Source organism: Wasmannia auropunctata, unplaced genomic scaffold (genome assembly GCF_000956235.1).
Source record: "Wasmannia auropunctata unplaced genomic scaffold, wasmannia.A_1.0 LD335999.1, whole genome shotgun sequence".
NCBI classification, from domain to species: domain Eukaryota; kingdom Metazoa; phylum Arthropoda; class Insecta; order Hymenoptera; family Formicidae; genus Wasmannia; species Wasmannia auropunctata.
Window position 1 is genome coordinate 160,857 of NW_012026891.1, and position 16,836 is coordinate 177,692.

The 16,836-nt window shown below is 42.5% G+C and overlaps 1 protein-coding gene across 1 annotated transcript in view; it reads right to left on the reverse strand.

Annotated features, from left to right (window-relative positions):
* Positions 1 to 16,836, reverse strand: part of LOC105453446 (zinc finger protein 541-like) — a 235,793-nt gene that overhangs the window by 74,449 nt on the left and 144,508 nt on the right. The window contains exon 4 of the mRNA XM_011695408.1: positions 2,082 to 2,223. Within this exon, the coding sequence (XP_011693710.1) occupies positions 2,082 to 2,223 (142 nt within the window). The remainder of the gene's footprint in view (positions 1 to 2,081; positions 2,224 to 16,836) is intronic.

The window sequence follows — 16,836 nt, forward strand, 5'->3', positions numbered from 1 at the left end:
CTCTCTCTCTTGCTCTCTCTTTGGCGCGTTTCGCCCGTCGCAAACCGACTCCCCAATAAATCCACTCAACATATACAAGGACCAAAGAATGATGAGAACTTCCCATGCCGCAAAATATATAGGGAATAAGAGAATACGAATTGTAAAGCGAGATAAAAAGCGCTCGAATTATTCGGATTGTTTTGCTAAGATTTACTTAATAAATCTCTCAGAACATTATACGAAGTTGCGTAACCATTTCTGAATTTTAAGATTTATGGATTTAATCGTATTCTTCAGCTAATTTTCGGTAGATTTCTGATAAAATGTTTATCTAGAATTTTGTTGCACCAAAATATACTGAATTCAAAGATCGTGAAAGTAATATGTTCGATGACATTTTTATGATTTTCAATTCTCTAACAAAATCGCTTCGAAAATTCGAATTTAAAAAAATTATATTTTATGTTGCTTCATTTGGTAGTCAGGTAAGAAGTGTGTCAATCTCAATAATACTCGTAGATTATCAATTATAGTAAAGGTGAGATGTGCGTCTTGCGGAAATGTGACGCGAGGCACCGCGGTGACGCGTGTGATTATTGGCTCATGTTTCGTGACCGGTACGTTTTTGGCTCGCGAGATCGCACTCGTCGAGACGAGCTGAATGACATCGGTCAGCTGATTCACGATATCGATACTACGATGCGGCAATATTCATTCTTGCGGCAAAATCGGCAGAGCGTATACGCCAAATAGATATTCTTCGCACACAATTAATGACAGCCTCACTGTACTCATGAAAAAGTAATATATCTCTTATGCAAACATGCATTTCGATGCGTACTGATTACTTGTCTTTTGGCTCAACCTGCGATATTCGTTACGAGTTTGCGTGGGAGATGCACGACGATATTAATGACGTCGCTAAGAGCAAACTGCGCTGATGTTTTGCACCGCATTTATAAGTAGGACGTATGATTCATTGGACACGTTTGCTGAAAGCTGCTATTTAGAAAATAATATCAAAGGTCGAATATATAACACACTTTGCAAAACAGATGGATAATTTAGACAATTTTGCTAAAAGTTTAAAAACATTGCATGTGTTAAAAACTGCAAAATAATTAATTTAACAAAATTATTCTTGAGCAGTAAATAAATCTGCGCTAAAATGTATTTGATTGAACGAGAAGTAAATGTACCGTTTTGTGTTCAAATTAATGCAGGATATTTCCTTCTCAATAATTAATATTATAACATATATTACAATATATAATATATATTATATAATATAAAATTCGTTGTATAATTATTTCCTCAGGTATTTCGAATTAATGGCTATCTTCGCTCGAGGGAAGTAGAATGTAATAATTGAAATTACGGCTACACCCACCGGCTGGTCCTGATTGTCCCTCAACATTTCCCCAAGAAACAAAGCGTGCGCGTTGCACTTGTGCACGACTGTCCCGACGGTGGCCCCTTATACTTGTCGGAAACAATAGGCATTATGTGCCGCGGCACACGCGCGACAACGGCTTTTCCCTTCCCCCTCCCCTCTCCCCTTTCGCCAACCCCCCTCTGACTTGTTCGAACTAGTTATAACCGCTGTTCCTACGTGCCGCTGACGAGGAGAGCAACAATTACGTTAATGCATTGTCCCGTGTTCCGGCGCTTAACGACTCGGCGCCCCATCGACGTTTTGCACTCTCGCAGATTGAATTAAATCGAATTACGGGAAGTCGCGCGTTAAAATCATTGTCACGCGAATTGCATTGTCGCAGTTATCCTATGATTCATAGTCTTATCCTAAGTCGAAATTGAGAAATTAAGCATTTCAATTGTACGACGCGACGCGCGACGATGCGCCACGAAACTTCGTTATCAGCGTGAATTGAATTAAACTAAATAAAAACTTTTTATTTTTTGTCGTTTAAGCAGGATTTCTTGCGTCTACGTAATATATCACAAATCTCTTTTAGCTATATTGATCAATTATGCAGCCTATTAAGCCCATTTTTGACGTGAATTCATTGTTTCCCTATGTTAAGAGACCGCGATATTTTTATCTCGAATAAAGATGACAATTAAAATATAAAGATAACTTGCCGGTATCGTTGTCTCCTGGAACCCCGAGACTGTCGCTATTGTCATTGATGAAGGCCTCCGCCGTTGACGTGAAGGTTTGAGGTGATAGCGTAAGGTCCGGCCCGCTCTCACTATCGAACAACTCTAAGTTCCCATTTCCTGAAACACGAAAATAGAATGTTAACATTAGTACAGTTATATCTCTTATCATATGCAACAGACTTATATCATGAACGAAATTAATTTTTGCTTATCTAAATAGAAAATAAAATTAACAATTTATTACAATTATTATAATTAATTGAATAATCAACACAATAATTTTTCATCAGATGTAACTCTTCGCTTAACTGAGAATATTGAAAGACAAGTCTTATTCGATGTAGGTACTAGCAAAGTATTATAAAAAATCTTTCGACCAAACACATTCTGGAATCATCTATATTTGTAGTAGCGATGACGATAACGTGGATTTCAAGAATAAAGCACACACTCGACTCAGAGAACGCAACTGACTGAAGCGCCCGACTTAAAATCTCTCCCGACGCCGATTTCGATTCGTCTCAATGCCAGCTTACGCAATCGTGAGGTTGACAGGTGACCGGCGTTGACAAACGAACAAGATTCTTCGCGCGCTAAAAGTGCGTACCACAAAAATAACTCTCTATAAACGAGTTGTGCATTCCTATGTAAAGTAGCCGGAATTATTCTCACCGAGTTTTTCGCGAATTGTCTGTTAATAGAAATACTTCTATTTCTTGTCTCTCGATGACTTTTACGTGTATTTTTAAATGTTAGTGTTACCGATATAGAAACGTCTAAAAAGACTACAATTTGAGAATGACTAAAATTTAAGATAAACAATCATTAAGAATGTATTACATACCTAAGGAGACATTCATTGACTATATTTTTACTCTACTATCCAACGCGCGACAAAATTACCCGCTACGAGGCTAAACGAAAATTTCTCAGCTGCACAAGAGCAGCGTAGCTTGCATATCTTTCGCATATCTCGCCACTACACGGCAACAACGGCTAGAGCACACTTGAAAGATCTCGCAGACAGTCAAGATCTCTCGAGACTCCGGATGGTTTCCGTGATACAACGAGAACGGCTATGCGCCAAACTTTGTGCATTTTAGGATACCAACCATCCCACTTACATTAAGCGTATTCCGTTTCCCAGTTAATTACATTCTGATCGAAAGCATCGAATCACGCAAGAGAAACATAATAATTATTAAAACAGCCGGATGCGATGAATAAGAAACAAAATAAATCAAGCAAGGAATGCTTCGATCTAAAAAAAAATTTTTCAAAAATGACTTGGTAAAATCGATAAAAAGATATGCGTTCGTATTCGATTCGATGAGGAAATCGAGGATTAACCCGGTTAAGGATCGCCACGATTTTACGACTTATTAAAATTCAATGTGCGCGTTCGGCGGGCGCGTGACGGCGCAAAAGGAGCGCGGGCGTCGCCGGCATCGGGCGTCTTCATCTGCGTTCGATTCGTGCCGACGTGGTAAGTGCGGCGACGTTACGACACACTCGAAGCGCTGCACACGACGACGACGACGACGACGAATGGCTCCGTACCCGTAAATATTTGACGACAATTTGATCTGCACGAGTCGGGACTTAAATCCCCCCGAGGATACGGACGAAAGCGGCTTACGGAAGCTCCCGTCGTCCGTGGCTTTCGACCCGTCCTCTCATCATCGGGCTTACACCATCTCGAGACTCGCGTGCGAAAATATATCTATATATATATACATATATATATCGCGAAATATCGATAGACAACGCGGACGTTGAGCCGCGCGTGTAACATTGTCCAGAGGCTACCAATATATATCCTAATAAGCCTCAATAATAACACGAAATCGCATTCTCCCGGATCAGTCCATTGACGTTGTAGTCAATAGAAACGCCGATAACAATAGTTAGTGTTGCGGGCAAATATCGTTTTCTGGCTGAAACCGGCCAGATTCAGGCTTTATACCGACAGATATTTTGTACACGTCAATAATAATATTGACACGCATTAACCCCCGGTATAATAGTGTTATGACGTTACATAATAACAGCGACGACGTTGTCATAATCACACGCAACTGTTTGTTTGTTGTTAAGCTGAAAAGATAAATCAATTCTTAGACAAAATATTCTCCTTTTCCAGAAATGCATGCCTGCATAAGGTTCAAAAATCGAAAGTACGATAAGTGGCGGATCCAAAATGTGAATATTTAGTTATTATTGTCGTTTATGTTATTTTTGATATTTTTTATTTAAAAAAAAATTGAGTAAACATTATTTAATCTCGAATAGTCTCTGATAATTTTTTTTCTCACTTCATTTAAAACCGACTTTTTCCAATATACGAAATTTGTTTGGAGAGGCAATCGCGACGTGATCAATCGCAACGTGGCCAATTGCAACCCCAATTGAACATTATTTAGTCTCGAATAATCTGATAATTTTTTTTCTCAACTCATTTAAAACGGATTTTTCCCAATATACAAAATTTGTTTAGAGAGCTCTAAAGGGGGGGACGATCATCCCCTCCGCCTTCCCCTTGTATCCGCCACTGGGTACGATTGTTTCGCCGTTGCACGAGCGCGGTCGATAAGGACCGCACTTATTGCATCCAAAGCGCCACTCGTTTGTCCCTGCATTAATACGATTTGTTCCTGGTGCATTTCACTACCCCAAGAGACAGATTAACTCGCTGAGGGAGACAAGGAGGATATTCCGATAGCACGTTCGGCCGCGTCGCGCGCCTCGCCGTTTCCGCTCTCCCTCGTTCTCCACTTACGTCGTTAAAGTGCGCATCCGACTGCATCGCTGGAACGGTGATGGCCAAGGGACCGAGGAGGAAGGGGGGGACGACAGAGGGAGGGAGAGAGAGGGAGCGAGCGAGGAAGAGAAAGCGCATTAACATACCTGCAATATGCATGCGAGGTGGTGCACTCGTCCGATTCGACGTTGCTGCGCGTGCGGGGGCTTACACAGGAATATTCGCGTTAATTCAAAGCGATGGTATGCGCCCGCCGCGGATTAATATATTCCGGATTATCCGTCTGTGTTTGCGTTAATGCTCGCGCCGTTGGGTTAGTTAAATATGTAAATATAAGCGGCGTGCGCGCGCGGCTACGCCGGACGTTACCCCTGGTTACAACGTCGACGTGCGACGGAATGACGAATAAGGGTGATAGTGACCGTGCGCGTGAAAAATACACGACGTGGCGAAGGTTCGGATATCGATGTAAATTATTGCATTAAAAGTCTCGCGTATACATTCCCTCGAAAATATCCATCTACATGAATTGAAAAATCTCCAACTTTTTTTTTTTGAGACTCGAAAACCGCGTCGGAGAATGAAAACACGCGCAATTTTTTAATTAGATATTAATGCGGCATATTTTTACTTGCAAATAATATGTTAAAATGCGATTCAGAAAATAAACACGTAGTTAATATGATCCTTTTAGAACAGAATAAAACCGTGCGCAACTGTACATGGAATGGACGGAGCTTATGTTACAGTTTCGAATTAAATTTTTGTTCCCTCTCTCGCACACGTATTAATCATCGTAGCGATACATTTATCTTCGAAGAACGAGAGTATTAAGCCTTCTGCAAGTAATAAAGGAAGGATTACGTGGTACGTAATGGAAAATGTCGGTTGCGCAACATCTTTCGGGAAAAAACGGTAACAAAAGAAAAATGCAATTCTCTCTCTCTCCCTCTTTCTCGGCGCCATTATTAACATCAACCCAGCCGCCCGGTTGTTGCTTGTGTATCAGAGTAATATTCATTATGAATACGTTTCGCAGTTAACGCCGCAATACGCCGCGCTTGGAGCAATTCTCATGATTAACTCAAGTTACATCTAAATGTCGAGGAAGATAACCATGTGTAACGTTGTCCTGTAAAAAAAAATTTCCCGGGCAACATCGCTATTCCAGGATAGGATACGGAAATAACAAAGAAATTTATTTAACCGAAGCTGAGCGCTAAACGACGTTGCTACAGTCGAGGAGTAAAGAGCTATTCGCGCGTGGCGAAAATGCGGCGGAACGAGGACGGGGAGAGAGCTGCGCGACGTTGATCGCTGCCGGTGCGAGAAAGGAGCGAAAGGGAAGGAACGAGGAAAGAAGGGAGAGAGCTTTAGACGCGGGGAGGCTGAAAACCCGGGCGGCGCAACCGGGTTTATTCACAGCGCGCGCGAACGAACCCGACGAAGCCCAGATATTAATTTTCTCGATGTATATGGATGAGTACTGACTAGGCCACGTTACGAGGGGGGAAAGCGGGAGGAAGACGGACGAAGGTGGAAGGCTTGGCAGGAGGAAGGAAGCAGCGGCGGTGATGGTGGACGTACCTGCGTAACGATGGGGGGCGGGCGAGGGAGAACGGGGGATGATGCGGCGACGGCGGCGGCGGCTGTGCACCACCGCCGTCGCCGCCGGGAGGTGTTCGTTCAGAACGGCGAAGGGTGGCTAAATTGCTATCGATCTTCCAGCCACGTAAATATCGTTTACCTTGCAGCACCCATCTCCGAGCCTTTCACATCTCCCTCCCCCTCCCCATCGCCCTCCTCTCGTACGTCCTCCCTTCGCGTTCTCGCCCCACGCTGTCGACGCATTACGCGAATATGCGTTATCAGTTTGATGGAGATCCCCGGCTTTTCGTATCACCGATTCTGATAGCTCGACCGGTCGATCGGTTAATCCCTCGCATTCGCGTATCTTCCAGCGTGCCAAAATTCGGCGCCCCGATATCGAATCGAGCCGTTTTTAATGCTCGATTCTCTCGCATCGCTGCGAAAGTCTCGCGCGAGCTCGACATGTTACACCTCGTACAATGTAAACGTATCGAATGTCGAATGATAGAATATTTCCTGGAAAATATTCGGGAAAGAGAAAATTGGAGAAAGAGATGTACGCGTAATCGTTTAATAACTGCTCGAGGATAATAATACCGCACGCGAAAAAAAGCAGTTTGTCAGTTCTTCATTTGAGTTGTACATACGTTGCTAATGACACAAATTGGAATAATAATGATAATAATTGCAAAATGATGCCACTCAAGAGCGCAGGAAATTGGTGTACGGTAATTCCGAATCCACGTGCGTCTATCCGAGGATTGCTCGGTTTTCGGCTCACTGCTGGATATAATTTCATTAAAAGCCTCATATTTCAGCGTTCGGTAAATAGAACCCACCGCTTATTTTACGGTAGACATAAACGCGCTCGTTTATTGTGTGGCTCAGCCAAAATAGCGTTCAGTATCGTATCGAAATTGCGCGCGTGAATGCGAACGCACTCCGGGTGATACCCGGTTCTTGCAAACTTTATTCCGCTATGAATGAGAACCAAAAAAAAAAAAAAAAGAAAGGAATGCGTTTAATTATAAGCGACACCGGCTTCTCTCGCGTTTATTCGCGCTCGTAATTACTCGTCGTGCCGATCCCCCGGCGTATTTGCGCGAATTCGCGGAATTCGATGTAATCATCGATTCGACGAGAGGGGGAGTCCGAGAATAATTAATGAAAATTCGGTATTCGGCAAGCCGATTGCGAATTAGGGGATCCGTCCTTCCTGTCGATTAAACGCGGAAGATTGTAAAAGGATCTATACTTGATTATCATGCCTTTACAAATCGACTACACGATTTAAAATCCCGCGAATCTTCAACAATTGAAAACAGCACAAGTTCAAAGACCATTTTTAGTACTAAAAAAAAATACATTCCCATTCATATAAATATTTGACAAATTCTCCGAGAATTAGCAGTCTCAAAAAGCTTTTTTCTGCTGTCAAGGCAATTGCGCGATATATATCATGTATTCGTTCTCCAAACTCCTCGAAATTTAATTAAAACGAAAGATACGCGGTACGAAAGCGCATTATCGGCTCTCTTGAATCAACAGCGTTTATTTGCCAAGTTTAAATCCTATTTTATTTTATTATTTTACATGTGGCGCACATTTTTTCCCCCACGTGTTGTTCTCGCGCGACCGATATCCGGCGAGCTAAAGGGTGTGCGAAGGGCAATCCTCGACACGAATTCGCGTACACCGCGAAGGTCGCCATGGGCACGACGTACAACCGAGGGGATATGCAAATTGTATTAAGTCTCCCGCGGCCTCCCCTCGGCCGTTGGTGGCGGTCGTATCTTCTGTATCGCAGTCGCCCGAGAGCGGTATTACGAAACTTAAGCCGTAGCGCACAAGTGTCGCGTTACGAGTCCGACCTCGGGAGCACGGCCCCGGCAGCCTCTTCGCCTTTGTGCGACGTAAGCCGGCGCCATTATCTTGGTCGTACCCCTCCCCTCTCCCCGATGCCTCTCTCATTCTCTCTCTCTTTCTCTAGAATTTAAACTTAGCATCCCTTCGCACATCCGCGTCATAGCAGCCACGAAATCTCTTAGAAATCCTTGATTATTCCGTCGGTCCCTGGTGGTCTCTGTCTTTACGGAGCTCGTCTTCGTCACGCGAGCAAGTTCGCCGCTTAATTAACCCTCGTACGGCTAAAACGACCGCTATTTATACATACAACGTGGCGAAAATACCACCACGGGCCTTCGTTTGCCCGTATGAATATAATCATGGACAATGTACGCTGGTAGCTAAGATTACGTGAAAAACGATTATCTGGCGACAAGCATTTCATTGAGTCTGTTTTACGTATATGTGAATGAGATTATAAGATGAAACCTATAATTATAATTTAGAATTTACTTATACAGAGTTAAAAAAAAATTGATCGATTATCACTGCATCTAAATTGGCTCATCGTGAACTTAATATCTTTTTCAGTCGTAACGTCAGGGATTCTGGGTAAGAGGCAATTTCCGATCCGACTCACAAAAGCCAGAGCTAATCATCGCAGACACGCGCGTCGGTAATCACGTTCACGGTCCAATAATCATACCGTTATAATTAACGCGCCGCAATTAAGGCGGTTTCGTAGGACGGACGACAATCGAGCCGTGATTGTCGATTAAACATTTTCGCATCGACGCAACGACACAATTTCCGAGGCTGCGCGACGCCAGCTTCCCTACCCCTCCGAACGGTCGTTCTTCTCGCGAAGGGGGTGGCTCGTTAGTTCGCGCAGCGCGCAGGGGCTAAAAGCGCCTTTTAACGTTCTCCGACATCTACGCGCCGTTGGATTTCGCACCGGCAGAACTCACGGAGCCAATTTTCGAGCTCGAGCGACCGTGAAACGTATTCAGATTCTGTACGAGCGTTGTACATACCTCGAAATGGACAACGCGATAATATTTCTTCGTGATGTTGACGTCGACAGTTATCGGTCGCTTCTTTCGCTCAATTTTTAATACAAAAATGCATGCGAATAGTAAATTGTCAATATATTTAAACGCCGCTCCAAACGTATTACGATATATTTGCCTCCTTTTCTTCAAATTCTTCCTAATAAAAAAATGAAAAAATTGTAACGAGATACTATTGTTAATATTGGATCGTTTCTCGAAAATGATATTCTTAGTGAGTTTGCAAGAGTTACGAAAAGTTGAAAGTTTAAACCGATAGAGATATATGCATAATTGATTACGTTCATTGAATGGGCTCTCCAGACGAAGTCTGAACTACACTTTCAGAGTCGCGGCCTCGTATCGATCGTCTATGAAAGCTGGCCGAAGGCGTTCAATGATATCGTCGTTGATCGCTAACGAGTGGTATGTATAATAGCATTTTTCGCACCTCGGGGCGCGCAAAATGGCATTTCGGTAATTAAACGCACGCGCACACGCGGCGCCGATCGCGTTGATGAAGCAATTTTATCGGACGACCCGCATTTCTGTACCGACGCCAACGACGGAGGACGGGGGAGGGAAGGAGAGCGAGAGAGGAAAAACAGTGGAGAGACCGGAAAAACGAGTGGCGCGCAACGAGATGATAGAGCTCCCACCAAACCAGCAAATTGGGGAAGTAAATCGTGCGGGATACCCTACAGCCCGTTAGCCGCGTACACGTGCAGGTAGATGAAACACGTATGTACTTTTGTGTGTGTGTGAGTGTGTGTGCGCGCGCGTGTGTTTGCGCAAAGAGAGACGGAGGCGGAGGAAATCCGTAACGAACTTCGCGCAATAAGAATTGCAAGTAACGCGCGGCCGCCGGTATTATTTCGGTAGCGAAGTCAATTTGCAATCAGCAGTGCAGCCGTTTCTCCCCTCGTTCCGTCTTCCCACCCCTTCTTGCTCACCTCTCCCCTCCCTCCTACCTCGTGCCACCGAAGAAAGAAGAGTACACCCTGTATTTACCATAATGCGATAAGAGGCGAAGGGTATCGTACATTTAAATGAGTCTGGGTTTTCTCTGCCCGCGTCGAGTCTTTTTCCTCTCCTCCCGTCCTCTCTCTCTCTCTCTCTCTCACTTTCTGGTGCTTCCTTATTTCCTTAAACAGTTGCCAGCCGTGCAAAATCCCTGTAAAACTCGAAAAAAAGTGGATTTTCCTACTTCTCGAAATTGCTCGCGAATGTGTTCATTCGAAGGCGACTAATGAGAACGTCAAAGTGGCGCAATCCTGTTCCGCGCTTCTCGTTGACGCGAAGGTTTACAGAAATGCAAGTTCCCGAAAATATTATAATTACATCATATCGCGTGCACGAACGTCGTATTCAAATGTCGTGGCAAATTGGCATCGTCAAAAATTAATTCCTATCTTTCGTAGCTGAAAATTTACCCGGCAGCGCTACTCAATAACGAACTCTTCACTATGAACAGCTAGGAGAAAAATTTATAAGATGCACAGAGAGAGGAAAAATATTTTTACCGCATTCTTTCATCGCCCTCAGACGTCGAAGAGAAATTAAGTGGAACTTACGTTCTCTAAAGCGGATCAGTACACACGTTAAGCCACGTCAGACTGTTTACGAGTGGATCTCTTTCGAGAGAGCGAAAGAAGTTTCGTTAAAGATTCCGTCTGTCAACCTTGCTTACCACGGCTCGCTCCGAGCCATCCGTTGAAGTAGCTTTTTTATCTTCTTTTTCTACGAACTTTCTCCATCATTTTTTCTGCTTACTACCGACTCACAGTAGAAATCATTTATTTATAAAATTCTTAAAGAGTGTTTGTCCATAAAAAAAGTAGCGTTTTTATATTGTGTGTGTGTGTGTGTGTGTGCGCGCGCGCGCGCGTGATTAAAAAATAAATTTAAAATTAAAACTATTTATATTTATAACGTATATAGATACCTAATAACATTAAGTAATCAATTTTCGCTATAACAAAAATAGATTATGTATTATCAAAAAAATTACAAAATTGAATATATACCAAGCAGATTTTTCGCGCAGATTTTAATATTAAAACTTGATTCATTGAACACTTTCATCAACAATAACAATGAAAATTATTAAATAATACCACGTCCTCAAAATTCGTGTAGATTGTCCTCAAAAGAAAAAAACGAAATAAATGACATTGAAAAAAAACGTATTAATTTTTATCTTTCTGGCTTTTTCTCTTTCTCACAATGGTTGATATACCCGAACGTTTTAGTGGCGTGTAAAGCAAAAGCCATAACAGGTGCACTTAAGCGCCATGTAACGAAATGACCCCGTAGAATAGATCGTAGGTATAAAAAGCGCTGCTTAGAAATGGCCACATGCATGCCAAATGTAACTGAGGTATCATAAACGAGCCCATTTAACTAGGTGGGCTATAAGGTCGAGGGGGATATAAAGCGACGCGGGGGTCGGGTGACCGAATTCGAAGATATTTGAATTCTTGAATACCGGAGTCGCCCCATATCCCTCCGACTTCTCTACATCAGGTTTGCCTATCGGGATAACTTCGCCATTTGCCTAAAGCGCCTCGCGTTATGAATGCCTCGATCACGTGAAAGAAAGTACCTACGCACCTACCTGCCACTCTACGTTTATGACCGTAAAAATGGATCGCAAAATTCGGATCATCGCATTGAATAAATTTAAATCTCTCGAAGATTTATAGATCATTCGTATAAGTTTAGTCAGATCAATTTCTAGTATTAAATTTAAATAATTAATATCACATTATTTAATATTATATTTTCGAAAAATGTAAGGTTGTGTAATCAGAAGTGACTGTATAATTTAAAATAAAATATATCACAGTAGATGTTCTATTTCGAACAAAAGTGGTTGTGCATATATAAATCGGATTGTTCGATATATGTATTTTATACTATATACAATAAAGTACATGTATAGATATGCATATAGATTTACGTAAGACAGTGTCAAATTGGCAGCCAAAGTATACACGAGTCGCACATGTACGAACGCATGGATCAAGTCTTTATCGTGACAGCCGGTGGAGCGAGGATGGATAGTAAGGGATGCGAGTCCTCAGAGGATTTGACTGGCCAATTTGTCTGGGGGCGATCTACCCATTCTCCTGATAACAACATATCAATGACGATAACAGCGAAATTCCCCTCGTATTTATCGAATCGAATTACTGAAGGTACTCTCCTAATGTATTGGCAAAAAAGCGTGCGTTAGTTAGACGAGAAGACTTGTATAGGATCAATAAAAAAATGTTTTCTGCATCAATATTATTAATGACTTTTTTCAGCACAAGGAAATTTTTTTATCGTGCAACTTGTCAAAAGAATATCGAATAAATAAAGAAGACATTCCTTGAATAATGTCAAAGCAATCACATTATTCATATGTTTCATTAGACTTTAGAAGTACTTATATAAAGTTTTTCCGTGTTTGATTCTGGAAAGTGACGACCTTGCTTTCGAAATATCAGAGTGCGCGTCTGAAAATTAAAAACAGAAAAATATGGAGACGACACGTCTCATTTTGTTAAACGTTATTCTGTTATTGTGAAAATATAATTCTCGGTCGCACATAATTTCAATTATATCAAATCTGCGCACATTCACACGCGCGTTCTCAAGGGTCTTTTCCATAATCATCATTCGCGCGAGTGGATGGAGCGTGTCTCTCGCTGTATACAGCGCGGGTCGCGCGGGTCCCGCGCCCGGCTATGCAACGAGCATTAATTAAATCGAGCAGGTCGTGTAGAAGAGGGAGGGAGGGAGGGGTTCGGCATCCCTTTGAGCTTGTGGCAGTCACTATCGCAAATTAAAGTCCGGTTTGGCGCGCGTGAAAATAATTCTGTGCGCGCGCGGACGCGGATTCCGCGCGCTCGACCGGGTCTCGATTCGGAATATTTATTCGGCGAGCCGGATTTATCGTTGCGCCCCTCTCTCCCCGTGCCTCTCCCGCCGTCCGGATGTATGTGTGTCGCTCGAATATCGGCATCCTGTATGGGAACGCACGCCCGTAGACACACGTACTTGGGATAATCCTCTCGAAAATATCAAAGGATGCCCGAACGCGTCTGATTCTTTCGCAATTCCAACGGCATGCGGCGTAACACGGCATTCTTTGATTCGCCATTATCGTGAAATAGCGCGCACGATCTTTTGTTCGACCTAACGGCGAATGAATTGATTTCGTTGTCTATGGAATGTCGCGACGAGGGATTGTAATTTTTATTAATCTTACGATGAATTCTCCCTTCGTTTAGAAACAATAAATACAATAATAGAATCTTTTTTAATCATGCTGTAGATTAATGTTATTTAAATGTCAAAGGGAGTAATAAGCTAAAAATGAATCGTATAAATATTAATCGATAATTTCTCCTCCGTGACAAGATAACCAACGAGATGGGTCACTTATATTACGTCGTATTCCTCACAGGAAGTCGTTGCGTAATAGCCCGATATCCATCGCACGATCTCTACGTGAATTCTTTCCCCCCCCCCCGCCCGCCCTCCGTCGTCGTAAACTCTCGTTAAAATAAATCCGAGATTAAACGTTTGGTGTGCGTAAGCGCCGCGCCGTTCGTTCCGATCTCCGGGAAAAAGAGTCGCGGCTAAATAAACGCCGTAACGAGCTGCAGGGCAATGGTAATGACGCGGTGGACTTTATCGCGCCGATGGAGAACCCGTGAATTTTCATTAGGCCGACGTGGCCTGGGAAAGCTCCGGGCGGCGCTCTTCCGCCTCTCTTCTCCCGTCGCGTCGCGTCGCGTCGCCTCGCGCTTGCGAACCCCGGTAGTCTCGTTTCATCCGCCCGGGTATGTTCTTTTTGTCTGATCTCTCGGTCGTCCGCAACCTCGGTACACTTAATCAACTCTCGTTACGGTCTAATGGCTTAATACCGTGCAGATAGCTTTGTCCGCGGATACATGAGAATCTCTCGGCCGTGGGTTAATACAAATTTAAACCGCGACAACGCTCTTTATCGGGAGTTCAAATCAAATAGAACGAGATTCCCAACTTGTTCTCTCGCTGGCTGCCACGTAGTTGTCCAATGAGCTCGGCTGCTCCCCGTTTGCTCGACGCTTACTGCAACTAAACTTGTCGTCTCTAACAATCTACGCAATAGAATCTTGGGTAATTGGCTCGGCGCGACATTTGATTGTACACTTTGCAGTAACGTAAATATTGCTAATAAAATATCTGAAATAGAAATCGTAAATAATATTTACTCTTTTAGAAAGTTTACCATTAAACGGGCATAAAGGGCAAAAAAAAGCTGTATGAAGTTGACCCTCCCCCACTATTGAAAATTCTAAAACGACTGTTACCAATCGACTGGTGGTCGTTTGGTACACTGAGAAAAAAAGTGTAAAATCAAATGAATATCTCTTGATTCAACTGTATTTGGCGATCACGAGATATCAAACAAATATTTGTTCATTGAACAAAATACTTGTTAATTCACAAAAATATTATGTTAATGTTATGGATATATGTTTAATTCAAAAGTATATATAATTGAATAAAAAAAAACTGTCAATACTGTCAATAAAACGCATTTAATTGTTTCAACAACTTCTTTTCTCAGTGTAGTATTTAGTAGTCTACTTTCGATGATTGGTAGTCAAAGTTGTAAATAATAATATGAAAAAATATATACGCGCGAGAAGATTTAGCCCCTTCTTTCGTAAAATATGCCGTTCCAAAATAATCATAACTGTAAGCATTTTTTTTCAGAATTTACGATTGTTCACTCTGATTGTTCACGTAGCAGAAATATGTACCTATTTAATTCAAGCTCTACACCCATCCGTCTTACAATTAGTTTAAATGTTACGTTGTAAAATTGTAATAGCGAAATAGCGATTATGCTTCCTATTACCCAGACTTATTCGGCAAAGTAGGGACTTCTGCCGAATACCATTCGTGACGATCGATATAGTAGGGGTGGTTTCCGTTCTTTTGTGGCGTCCCGCAACGAAGCGTGGAATACCGTTGTTAGCGGCGCGCGGAATATTCATGTATGCGTAAAGTGCACGTGAACTATAACGACGGCAATCAAATTTTGCTGCCGCAACAGCGGGAGTATGCGACCGCGAGAAAAATTCGAGATAAAAGAGCGTGCGGGCTCGAAGGATTACCCGCTGGCGTTCGGTATGACCACGCGGTTATCAGGTTGTTAAAAAAAATTGCTTTGTGGCTTCATGGAAATCGATGTTCGGACCTTTTAGCCACCACGAAGAGGGGGAAGAAAAAGGAACGAGATCGTTTATGGAACGTAAAGACCTTCAAAACAGTTTAACAACGCAAGATTACAGAACTGTGTCAGCAGGTATAAATCTATATAGTTAGGACTGTGCTGTATGGATGGATAACTGCAGCACGCTGCCACGCACGCTATCGATCGCCGTCACAGGCTTAAGCAGATCACGGATTATACGTAATTAACGTATGATTACTACGACGACCTCCGTCACCGTGCTCAGGAGAGTTTCTGCGACAGCTATCAGGGGACTTGGCGCAAATCGATCCGATAATCGCGAGATCGCCACCATCCCCTGCGGAATATGAACTTAACGAGCGTTCCGAGAACGATAAACCGCCAATTCGGATTGCTGATCATCATCAAGATCGCCAGATCGTTGCGACCGCGATCCTGGACGATCCGATCCGGGGAACGACAGAATTCAATATCCAGAATGCACAAACGGAATAGGAGTCTCCAGTTTCATCGTGCGCCCGTATCAATATTGACTCGGCGCTGCTCGCCGCTAATACTGACAATCCATAACCATTATGTAAGCCGTTATGTAAGTCTTGTAGATCAGAAACTGAATCTGTTTGAAGATTACCCGTGCCCGTATATCGATAAGTCGGGCGCTGATGCCTTCCACTAGCAAAATCGCAACTTCGAAATCGTTCGGATAATGAAAGAAAGTGAGAACAAGAGGACGAGAATTAAAGTGAAAGTTACAGATTGGCTTTATAGCTATTTTATCAGATAACTGATGACAATGTACTAAAGTTTTAAGTTTCTTTTCGATTAATTTTTGAATTTTTTGGCAATTTAATTATTGCTACTAATGATCAGCAAGTATATTTGACGATTAAGGAAAAATTGATCTTTATCTAATTTCGAGGTAAAATAAAAAATAAAACTAATGTAAAGGCTAAAGCAAATTAGACTCATAAGAGCAAAAGTGACACGATAGAATTTCATACTGTCCCGTATACAAGTATACATGCACTGAGAAAAATGGTTTGTACTCACAAGATGTATATGGTTGAATGAATTTTGGTAAAATCAAACAGAATTTCTGATTATAAGAGGATTCGATATTGTATCAATAGAACGTATGATAGACTTTACTATACGGATTAGATTAATATTTTCTAGTTGGATCTACAAAATTTCTGGTTATATTAGTACGCTCTGTCGCCATAAGATGGGCAGATCGGAAGAGC